The 12,346-nt window shown below is 43.0% G+C and overlaps 2 protein-coding genes across 3 annotated transcripts in view; one reads left to right on the top strand and one right to left on the bottom strand.

The window, feature by feature from the left end:
• Positions 1-10,295, bottom strand: part of Pde6d (phosphodiesterase 6D) — a 38,519-nt gene extending 28,224 nt beyond the window's left edge. The window contains exon 1 of one of the 2 annotated variants that reach the window (XM_040753125.1): positions 9,986-10,295. In XM_040753125.1, the coding sequence (XP_040609059.1) occupies positions 9,986-10,122 (137 nt within the window). In that variant the 5' untranslated portion in view covers positions 10,123-10,295. The remainder of the gene's footprint in view (positions 1-9,985) is intronic. The other variant, XM_005082251.3, reaches the window with a different exon arrangement.
• Positions 10,296-10,651: 356 nt separating this feature from the next.
• Cops7b (COP9 signalosome subunit 7B) overlaps positions 10,652-12,346 on the top strand; it is a 28,230-nt gene continuing 26,535 nt past the window's right edge. Inside the window, exon 1 of the mRNA XM_040753122.1 lies at positions 10,652-10,868. The gene's annotated coding sequence lies outside the window, so the exon portion shown is untranslated. The remainder of the gene's footprint in view (positions 10,869-12,346) is intronic.

Genomic DNA, 12,346 nt, shown 5'->3' with positions numbered 1-12,346 from the left:
TCTTCTAATATTGGCAGATTATAGCTAATCTTGTTTCCTTAGATATTATTCTTAAGAAGATCACTACTAACGTATAAGCTTTCAGACTCTCAGTATAGTCTCAAATAGTCAATGAATGAAATTTCCAGCACTCCAAGGACTTTTGATTTTTATGCTCCCTTGCTCGACTCCAACTCACTCCTGGCATTCTCCTCTGAATTGTTCATGCATCATTTTGCTGTTATTCCCCAGTATCTGAAACATTAAACTCCTTCACACCTACTCCTATCTTTCAAGATTCTATTTCGATGACAATTCTGAAGTCTTCCACAACGCCCCCAGCAGTAATCACTCTGAGTGTTTCCAGCACTTATGATAATGCTATGCACTTATCACACCGTATTCTGTTAGTCTTCCCCTCTCCCTTATACAAGTCTTGGGGAGGTCAGAGGTTGATGTTAACTATATTTCTCAATCACTTCATCTTATTTTTTTGAGCCAGGATTTTTTTTCCCCAAGTAGCCCTGGCTGTCCTGGAATTCTCTATGTAAATCAGGCCGGCACTGAACTCACAGAAATCCACATGCCTCTGCCTCCCAAGTGCTGGGATTAAAGGGGTGTGCCACTTTGCCTAGCTAATTTACTTTATTTTTAAAGACAGCCTCTTACTGAACCTTCTGGAGTAGCCAGACTTACTGGCCAGTAACCCTGATGAATCCTCAGAGAAGGAATTACAGCTGTGCACTGCTGCACCTGGCTTTTATATGGGCACTGGGGATCTGAATTTAGGACTTCTATATGCTTGCCAACTGAGCCATCTCCCTAGCCTAGAGATAATTTTTTGTTTGTTTGTTTGCTTTTTTTCTGGGATAGAGTCTTAATTATGTACCACCAGATAGTCCAGAACTTGTTATGTAGACTAGGCTGGCCTCAAACTTGTGGCAATCCTTTTGTCTTTACTCCAAAGTGCTGATATCACATAAATGCACACCACACCCAGTTGGGAAATCTTTGGATACGAAGACTTATGATTTTTACACTTCTTGGGTTTAGCGGATGACATGCCACTTGCAGTTGTAAACAAATGAGGCAGAAGTCAGGAAGTCTATAGAAAGACTTTCTCGGGCTGGAGAGATGGCTCAGCCGTTAAAGGCTAGGCTCACAACCAAAAATATAAGAAAGACTTTCTCCATTTACTCTTGTGTAGAAGACAGCTCAAGAGCAATTATGGCTTACTGTATCTCACTTCTAGTTCCATGACAGCACTAAGATTCCTTTCCCTTCATCTGTCACATGGCACGTTAAATATATATATTTATTTTTATTTTATATGTATGAGTATTTCACTTGTATGTATGTATGTATGTATGTATGTATGTATGTATACGCACCACATGTGTTGCCTGGTGGCTGTGAAGACCAGAAGGAGTCAGATTCCCAGGAATTGGAGTTACAGATGGTTGTGAGCCACCATGTGGGTTCTGGGAACTGAACCCAGGTCCTCTGCAAGAGCAGTAAGTACTTTTAACTCTGAGCCATCACTCTAGCCCTTACCACATTAAAAAAAAAAAACAAAACAAAACAGAAAATTATAGAAAAGATAGGTGTGGTGGTACATGTTTTTAATCTTAGTATTCAAGCCGATTTATAAATTTGAGTCCAACCTGGTCTATATAGCAAGTTCCAGGTCAGCCAGGGCTACATAGTGCGATCTTATCTCAAGAAAACAAAACAAAAGGTTATGGTCTGTTATAGTCTTATCTCAACCTATACTTAAAGGGATCTTTTATTTTATTTTTTTGAGTTTTGAGGGTTTCTCTGTGTAGCCCTGGCTGTCCTGGAAGTAGCTCTGTAGACTAGGCTAGCCTGTAATTCATAGATCCATCTGCTTCTGCCTCCCGAAAGCTGGGATTAAAGGTGTGCCACACCATGATACTTTTTCACAGATGTTTAAAGACAAGATTCCAGAGGGAAGTGGAGATAACTGGAGCTATTTACAAGGTGGTCTTCTTGCACTACACACTATTAAGGGAATTCTGTCACAACTACAATTTTGCTGTAAAACCTAATGGCTATTTCTCTACCACAGAATGTTTAAAATGTAAAAAAAAAAATGTGCAAACAAGAATATACTCATTTGGGACTGGAGAAATGGCTCAGTAACTAAGAGTGCTTACTGCTTTTCTGAGGATCATGGTTCAAATATGCCAGCATCCAGATGGTAGCTCACAGCTGCACTTAACTCCAGTTCCAGGGGATGTGACATCCTCTTCTGACCTACACAGGCTCCTACATTTAGATGTACTTACACATACACTCAGGCATATGTGCACATGAGCACGCATGCGCGTGCACACACACACATACACACACACACACACACAAACACACTAAAATCTTGAAAAAATAGATGTATTTGCTGCATAAATACTTTTGGGGAAGTATCTCTTTACTCCTCAGGCAATTAATTGTTAAAAAATTCTTTCTTATCCCAGGCTGAACTTTGCTGAGAGCCGAGGAAAAACTAAAAACAATATAGAGGATGTAAGTACAATAGAAAATAATAATTCCTGAATTAAATATGAATCTGGGGACTGGAGAGATGGCCCAGCAGTTAAGAACATGGCTGCTCTTGCAGAGGCCCCAGGCTTGGTTCCTAGCACCAACATCAGGTGGCTCACAACTGCCTCTAACTCCAGTCCCAGGGGACTGCACATCCCCTTCTGGCCCCTGAGGGTACCAGTGTGCCCATACATACATGTAGCCAAACATATACATAAAATACAAATAATCATAAAAGACAAGAAAGGACTTCTTAGAGATGCGGAAATAGCTCAGTTGGTAAAATGCTTGCCAGGCAAGCATGTACGAACCAAGTTTGATCCTGTAATCCACATAAAAAAGCTGGGCATGATGGCATAGGCTTGCAATCCAAGTGCTGGGAAGAAGGAAAACAGGTGGCTCCTGGCCACCTAACCTAGGCCAACTGGTGAGTTCCAGATCCTGCCTCAAAATAAACAAGGTAGACAAGCCTGAGAATCAACTCCTTAGACTGGCTTCTACCTGTATTCACACACATGCACACTTGAACACACATGCACAATCTCTAGTAATAAATCAATAGAATTATATTCCACTCAGCATGACTAACAATTTCTAAGTCCATGCCTGTCCCAGCTAGTTTTGTGTCAACTTGACACAGCTGGAGTCATCTGAAAGAAGGAAACATCAACTGGAAAAATGTCTTCATAAGATCAAGCTGTAGGCAAGCTGGTAGAGCATTTTCTTTTTTTTTTTTTTTTTTTTTTGGTTTTTCGAGACAGGGTTTCTCTATGGCTTTGGAGGCTGTCCTGGAACTAGCTCTTGTAGACCAGGCTGGCCTCGAACTCACAGAGATCCGCCTGCCTCTGCCTCCCGAGTGCTGGGATTAAAGGCGTGAGCCACCAACGCCCGGCTTAGAGCATTTTCTTAATTAGTGACTGGTGTGGGCAGGCCCAGCCCATTGTGAGTGGTGCTGTGTCTGGACTGGTGGTCCTGGGTTCTGTAAGAAAGCAGGCTGAGCAAGCCACGAGGAGCAAACCTTTAAACAGCACCCCTCCATAGCTTCTGCATCAGCTCCTGCCTTCTTTCAATATGGAAGTTTAAGCGAAATAAATCCTTTCCTCTCCAAATTACTGTTGGTCACAGTGTTTCATTATAGCAATAGAAATCCTGAATAAGACAATTCCTGAGGAAGTAAGCTACCTAACACAATCTAAAGATAATCCATGATTAGACAATCTGTGGTTAGTGCTCATTGGTTGTATGGGTGGTATGTTTTGGTTGCTCTCCAAGAATTTGACAGATTTTAAAAATTTGTTTTAGGAAATCATAAACATCACTATCATTTCTAAAACCTAGACAAGGTAATTATTGTAGGCAACACTGACATGGACAATGTTAACATTTAAGAAAAATTATGTGTTCTAGTCTTTTTTTTAAAGGTTTTTGAGGCAGGGTTTCTCTGTATTGTTTTGGAGGCTGTCCTGAACTTGCTCTGTAGACCAGGCTGGCCTCAAACTCACAGAGATTCACCTGCCTCTGCCTCCCGTGTGTTGGGAGTAAAGGCGTGCACCACCAACGCTCGGCTCTTTCTTTTCTTTTTGAGACAGGGTCTCTATATGGAATCCTGGAACTTGCTATGTAGACCATGCTGGCCTTGAACTAATGTGAGCCTCCTGCTTCTGCTTCTGAGTGCTGGGACTAAAGGTGTGCACCACAGTGCCTGGCTTTTATTTTTATTCTTGAGACTGTCTCACACTGTAGCCCAGGCTGGATTGAATGTGTAGCAATTCTTAGTCACACAAGTGCTAGGATTACAGGTGGGACCTACCACACCTACTTAGTAGTATACTATACTTAATAAGGAAGCCTAGTGAATAAATGGAAGACGCAAAGATTACTTTTGTTTGGTGGTAGGAATTGATCCCAGCACCCTGTACAGGCTAGGCAAGTGCTTTACCGCTGAGATACACTACCCAGCCCAAGACAACTGTTTTTAGCTTGAAGCAAGCAAAGTCAAAGATCAAATAATAAGAGGCCACAGAGGCTTCAAGACCAAACTCTGAGAAAAGCAAGGAAATAAATTCAAACTGCATCAATTAAAAAAAATAGCTAATTAAAAATGGCAGCATCAACTGGAATGGCATTCTTAGACAACAACGCATTAATTATTTTTTCAGACCCAAAAGAGAAAGATTATAGTTCTCCATAGCATAAAGGCATTACTTATATTTCAGAGGATTGGGTAGCTTTACAGTCATATCTGCACTAATAATACTTACTTTTTTGAGATAGGGTCTCTTGCAGCCCACGGTAACCTTGAATTTAATACATAGCTGAGACGATGACCTTGAACTTCTGATCCTCCTGCCTTCAACTCCTGAGTGCTGGGACTTACAGGCATGTGTCACATGGCTGGCTTTTGTGTACCGGAAGTGAAGCCCAGGGATTCACGAATGCTAGGCAAGCACTCTATTAACTAAGCTACATTCCCAGTTCACTACTCTTATTATTCATAATTATTAATAGATTGAATAACTGCAGTTAATATTTATTACTTGCTATATGCTGGGTACTGTGTTAAATTTAAATTTCATCTCATTCTTGTAACAATCCTCTGAGAATGAGTTGTGGAAACTGGGGCATGATGAGTGTGAGTGCTCTGTTGAAGGTCATGAGGCTGCAGGTAAGTCTGAACCTACAATTTTACAGTTTGCTCTATTTGCCTAACAGTTACATACAACATTTTGATAGTTAGCAAGTACTCTCTAGAGAGGCTCCATATATACACATAAGAAAGCACATTAGTGCTCCTCTCCCTCCAAAGCTGCTCAAAGTAAGTTAATGGTCACTAAGAAGACAGTTTTTTCCCCCCGAGACAGGGTTTCTCCGTGTAGCTTTGGAGCCTATCCTGGCACTCGCTCTGTAGCCCAGGCAAGAAGACAGTTTTTTTTAAAGATTTATTTATTTATTATCAATACAACATCTTGCTTCATGTATGTCTGCACACCAGAAGAGGGCGCTGATCTCATTATGGATGGTTGTGAGCCACCATGTGGTTGCTGGGAATTGAACTCAGGACCTCTGGAAGAGCAGTCAGTGCTCTTAACCTTTGAGCCATCTCTCCAGCCCAAGAAGACAGTTTTAATAAGCTTGAAATATGTTTTCATTTGTTTATTGCTCTTTCCTTCTGGGAAGTATCCAATATATTCTTTTTCTATTTTGAGTTAAATGTTTATTTTCTTAATTCATATTCCATCTGAACATTGTATTAATATCTAGAGTATGAACAAATGGAGATAATTAACTAAGTTAAAAAAAAAAGCAACCTAGTTGGGCATGGTCTTTTAATCCTAGCACTTGGGAGGCAGAGGCAGGAGGCTCTCTGTGAGTTCAAGACTAGCCTGTTCTACATAGTGAGTTCTAGGGCAGTCAGGGCTATGTAGAAAGACCCTGTCTCAAAACAAAAGCAAAACTTCTACACAGAAGCAAATTCCCAGTGAATTAAAGATAATGAAATCATAAAACATAATCTTCTCTAACAGCCTTTTTCCTTACAATAAAAAATCTTTAAAAACTCTGGCTTGAGGGAGCTGGACAGTGGTGGCACACACCTTTAATCTCAGCACTTGGGAGGCAGAGGCAGGCGAATCTCTGTGAGTTCAAGACCAGCCTGGTCTAAAAGAGCTAGTTGCAAGACAGCCTCGAAAGCCACAGAGAAACCCTGTCTTGAAAAACCAACCAACCAACCAACCAACCAACCAACCAACCAAACAAACAAAAAAGGTAAAAATAATATAGAAGCCATATGAAAAACCCAGTAGTATAAGAATACTATGGTGAACCTGCTGTAGAAGCAGTCACTGGGATGCTTAAGAGGGAAGGGTGTTTTATGTTAGGACTAGTCTAGACAACAAATAGACCCTGTCTTAAACAGAAAAGTACCATGATAAATGTGTATCACTGAAGGCAATTGACAGTACCTATCTTTGGAAATTATGAATATGATAAACTTGAGTAAAACCATTTCAAAACAATTCTCTATTGGAACTGATTTTGTAATCAGGCTGACCTCAAACTCACAGAGATCCACCTGCCTCTGTCTCCTGAATGCTGGGAGTAAAAGCATGCCCCCTCCCTCCAATTCTCTAAATTTCTAAGTTTTATAAAAGCAAGTAACAGTAAACATTAGCCACATTTGCAAACTACACCAAATACATTAAAATACTGCAATAAAATGTAACAGCAAAATAAAATGGTATTTAAAAATATTTTCTTTCAGTACTAAACATTGAACCTAAGTGAGTACTCTTTTACTGGCCTCTTTTAATTTTATTTTAAACTTTTACTTTGAGACCAAGTTGACCTGGAAGGCCTTGGACTTTCAATGCTTCTGCCTTAGTCTCTGAGTCGCTGGGATTACAGGCCTGAATCACCAGGCCTAGCTAATAACATCATGTTAAAGACATCCCTTCTAAATAGAAATAAGGGGGAAATCTTTCATTCATTTGGTAGCCTTTAACTGTAGGGTATCCTGTGCATAACAGCCACCCAATAGACCTTTGTTAAATGAAATAAACGTGGAATATCCACTCCAAAATCTACGTAGAAGAATTACATTTGCCCCCCAAAATATTTCATTCATAATTTTTGTTTACAATTAAGAATGTTGTTCTTTTAACAATCAAAGAAATAGAAGACTCTTAGTGTGTGTACATGGGATAAAAACAGGTAAGGAGGCCGGGCGTTGGTGGCGCACGCCTTTACTCCCAGCACTCGGGAGGCAGAGGCAGGTGAATCTCTGTGAGTTCGAGGCCAGCCTGGTCTACAAAGTGAGTTCCAGGACAGCTTCCAAAGCTATAGAGAAACCCTGTCTCGAAAAACCAAAAAAAAACCCCCCCCCCCCCAAAAAAAAAACAGGTAAGGAGGGATGGGATAGACATACTAAGAAAAAGAAATCCTGGTAAGTTATTTTTGAAGTAATATAACAAATACAAAACGTTCCATGAATTCTCACAGCTACAACTGAGTTTTGCAGCTTATTGGCTATCTATAATGGACATATGAGCAAAGCTTTGTGTGAATAAAAGGGACACAAATATTTATTTGGGATCTTATCACTTTATAGATACACATTCATGTCATGACAATCCCACTGAAACTATACGGAAACCATACTGTGAAACTAGGGGTTTAGCCCAAGCAATAACAGGCATGGGGCAAGAAATGAACCAATGAAACAACATTCTAAAAGTAAACCCATGTCCTATGGAAGACAGAAGCCGGAGTGGAGTGTGGGGGTAGTGGCGGCATGCTATAGCTTTTCTAACAGTTTAGCTATCCACATCTGGGGTTCTATTATAAAGACAAACAGAAACCTCCATGGAGCTATAAAAGTGTCTGTTACTAAACTTCACAGCCTAAAAACATTGAGCATTTATCATGAATGGCAATAGGTAAGGAGATTCTGCCTTCTGTTTTTAAAAAGCATAGCAGAGGAAACTCATTTTCCAGTCCCCTCCCAGTCACAGGGAGCTGTTTCTTTTCTTCTCGACACACTCTGCTTGCTTGCCCTTAAGGCCAAACTATCAAAACCTCAGAAGATTAGTTTGCACTTCAAGAGTTTTCATTTTTGCACACAGAACTTCCTGTGTTGGCTTTTTCTCCCTGATGCTAGTGAAACTCAAGACCTTGTTCATATTTCCAGTCCACTCCTCCACCCCTTAAACATGCGGGTGCTTTGTTTTGTTTTTTGGTCCTTTTTCTATTTTGGACTTAGGGTCTCTCACTCTATAGCCTAGACTGGTCTTGAACTCATGACAATTTCCTTCTCCAGTCACCAAGTGTGGGGATTATAAGTCTGATCTATTATGCCTTGCCAAGCATTCTAAATTTTACTATCACCCTTGGTCCGTCCCCCCACCCCCTGCTTTTTTTCCCCCTGAGATAGGGATTTTCTGTGTAGCCTGGATGTCTTCCTGGAAAACTCTCTGTAGACCCGGTTAGCCTTGAACTCACAGAGATCTGCTTGCCTCTGCCTCCCAAGTGATGAGATTAAAAGCATGCACCACCATGACCGGCCATTCTAACTATGACAAAGCAATTAAATACTGGAAGAGGTGGAATGGGGCCTGTGAAGATGCAACAGGTTGCTCAGAGAACAGTGCTCCTAAACTTCATGGAGGAAGGAACTCAGTAAAAGATGGGTACACTGCACTGAGAGAGGAACTTATGAGTATTCCACACTGTATGGAAGGGATGTAAGCAGAGATCAAGGTCAGCAGAATGCAAAGCTGCAATACACGCCATCTGCATTTTATGGTGGCAAATATTCCACAAAAATACGAAGCTTCTAGCCGGAGGTGCTGGCCCACACTCTGAATCCTAGCACTTCCAGCACTTGGAGACAGAGGCAGGTGGATCTCTACTTAAGGCTAGCCTGGTATACACATCCAGTTCTGGGTCAGCCAGAGGTACACATTTGTGACCCTGTCTCCAAAACAAAACAAGCCCTGCAAACCTTCCTTACTATATAGAGGTTGCAAAAGTCACACTACAACTACAACAGGCCTGAGGCAATTGTATCTTTTCTTCCTCTGCCTCCTCACTTCTCTTCCTTTTGGAAGGAGGGTCTCCAGGAACTCAGGCTGGCCTCGAAGCCGAGGATGACCTGAATTTCTGATCCTCCGGCTTCTGTCTACCATGTACTGGGATAACAGGCATTCAACACCAAGTCCACCGAGGCAATGGCTTGTATCCTCAACACAAGTAATTGTGAACAGCTCCCCCATAAGAAAGCATTAACCGCAGCAATGCCAAGGAACAAAGATAAGTTTTGCCAGGAGTCAGTTCAAAACCAAAGTACCTCAAGGTATTTCTCACACACGCTCATGTTCCTCATCGTGCTGGAAAGAGAACTCAAGAGGTTGAGGAGAAAAGGGACCGTCCAATGCTTCAAAGGCCAAGAAAATGTTAAGGTGGGGTTGGGCTTAGATTTCTCTTTCCTCACCTTCCCACTACTCATGCTCTACAAGAAGCCACAAGTGAGGAAAAGAAGTTGAGGAAGCGAGACGGGGGGGGTGGAGTGAGATGGGGTTCCCAAGAGCATGCACACTTATCCCACGCAAGGTCACTTTCCCCGGCTCCCTCATGGGCTTCCCGCCAAAGATGCTCCTAGGCAGGCTGGAGGCCAGCTCGACGCACCCCCTCGGCCTCTGCATGCGGACCACAGCCCCCTCCCACTCTTCGGGCCCCGACTAGCCCTCACAGGACACCGGTTTTTGATGCCTACACCTCTCGCAGCCAGTCCCGGGGCTCCTCCGCCTCCGTCCCCTGAGGCTCCGTCAACGTCCCCTTCCTCCCTCAGGGCGCCCCTGCGCCCGCCTCCCGTTTGCAGTCCCTCCCGGGCGGCCCGCACGCCGTTCTTTCCTGCCCCCTCTCGCAGCCCTTCTTCCCCGGTGCCCACCTGGCGCCCCGGCCACTGCCCGGCTCCTGCAAGCCACGGCCTCCTCCCAAGTCCTCCCCGGCCCCGCCCCTGCTCCCGGGCGGATACAGTTTGAAGCCTCTCAGGATATCCCTGGCCCGCTCGTCCTTGGCTGACATGATGCGGCGCCTGCCGCCTGCGGCCCTCCCACGCTGGCTCGGCGGGGCCTCGCAGACGGTACCCAGGAACCGAGGACGGAGCTGTTGCCGGGCCGGACACCTCAGGCAAGCTGCGGTAGCGGCCAGACCCGAACCGGCCTCTCCCTCCCCTCAGCTCCCGCTCCTGATCCCTTCTCCTTCCCTCTAGTCGAGGAGCTCCCGCCCTGAAACCAATGGCAAGCCAGCCTCGGCGAGTGGCATCCCGAATAGCCAATAGCAACGCTCAGCGGCTTCGCTCAGGGACGGAGAGCGTCAGTGGGAAAGGCCCTCCCGGAGGAGTCCGGGAGGACCGAATTTTCATTCGCGTTGTTGCCTAGAGTTTGTCCCAGCGGAGCGGTGGCTTGAAATCTTCAGAGGCTTGAGGAGCCTGCTCCCGTCGTCGGGCACACTAGCGGTCTGAGACTATGGCAGGCTGCTCTGTGCAAGGTGGCAGAAACTACATTTCCCAGCCTCCCAGGGAGTATGCTATCCCAGTTCACCACTAGAAGCCAGGGACTACAAATCCCAGCACAACCTGCGCTCCGTCTTTCTAACTTAGGCTCCAGTGTGCCGCGCAGTGTGCGCAAATTTGGAATCCCTCTGTAGGGTTCGTTTCTGAATCCCGTTACTTGAAATCCGGCGGGAAGGTCCTTATTCTCCCTGGAGACATGACAGCCCACCGACAGTTAACTTCTGTTTACATGGAACTCAGAAGTCTGCAAACCATGGTAAGACTGCAAACAACTAACAAAACCACGGATTAAGCTTTGAAAGATAATAGAACAAAATGACTTCCTCAAATAGTGCTAGTTTATTAGTCTGGGGTGCAGTTTTACGTGTTTTGCAGGGTTTATGTTGTGTTTCAGCTTCGGACTGGGAGAGCCAAGGATTGTATACTCAATGTCAGTATAGAAGACTTAAAAAAAAGATTTGTCAGCCCAATCACTTTTATCTTTAGTTTTTAAATATGAGAAAATTGAGGACCGGAGAGGCAGAGACTGGTCACAGGTCACAGCAAGTTGAGACAGTTAGAATTCGGCTTTAAGTCTACTGACCTGCAGCGTACTCGCTTTTCACTACCCTAGCTAGGGAGGCGATATTTTTAGCAGCATGACAATGTGATTGTTTTTCTCTTTAATGACAGTTTTCCTAACTAGTGTTGAAACACCTAGAGAATAGGTAAGCGTTTATTTGGTGGATTTCCTGAACGGAACTATGGTGTGATAGTGTGATATCCTCAGTCTAATAGGTCTTGCTATTTTGATTTGCTTTTTTTGTCATTCAAGTTGACATTTAATATGATTTTTCCAGAAAGTAGGTGAAGTTATTTTAACCCGGTTTCTTTAAAGATGGCAGTGTCTTTCCCTAGGCCTTCTTTCCTATTTCTGTTTCCACTATATGCATTTGATCACCCACCCATTTTTTTCCCTTTCAAGTGATTCAGCAAATCTTTTTCTTTTTTTAATTTTTTTTTTGGTGGTTCAGGTACTGAGTTAAATGAAAGATATGTGTCACTGTCATTTGGGAGATACATAACCGTTTAGGGAGATATGGAGATTCAAGATGTAGTTCATAATGACATAAAAAAAAGACATTAGAATACCACAGAGGATTACTTCCTGTACTTTTGGTGAAGATCAAGTAGTAGACTTAGAGATGTTGATGGAGTGATTATAACAGCTGACAAAACCTTATGGTGAAAGTGGCCTTTTAACTTAAAACAGCAGTTTGTCATGGCCCCTTGACAAACCCCTATTTCCAAAAATATTTAATTGCACTTTATGAAAGTAGCAACACTATAGTTAGGAAATAGCAATGAAAGTGATTTTGGGTGTCACTACAGCATGAACTGCATTAATACGTTAAAGCATTAGGAAGGTTGAGAACCACTGACTTAAAGGATGAGGATTTTCCCCCATGTTAGATTTTTTTTATGCTTAGCTATCTTTGTTGCTGAAATATGTCATACATTTGATGAGAGGAGATACATAAACCTATCAGGACCACCTAAATCAAGATGTAGAATATTTTGAGCACTCATTATGCCCTTTTCAATCAGTACTGCATCCTCATATCTGGAGGTAATCAACCACTCTCTTGGTTTTATGGCTATTAGATATTTTGTCTGTATTTGAATTTGTATGTAGATTTCCCTATGTCTGGCTTTCTTGTTAATCAGTATTTTTGCCTTTGTACCTTTTTTATG

The sequence above is a fragment of the Mesocricetus auratus genome, unplaced genomic scaffold, assembly GCF_017639785.1.
Source record: "Mesocricetus auratus isolate SY011 unplaced genomic scaffold, BCM_Maur_2.0 Super-Scaffold_100010, whole genome shotgun sequence".
Taxonomy (NCBI): domain Eukaryota; kingdom Metazoa; phylum Chordata; class Mammalia; order Rodentia; family Cricetidae; genus Mesocricetus; species Mesocricetus auratus.
This window is presented reverse-complemented; position numbering and strand designations above follow the sequence as displayed.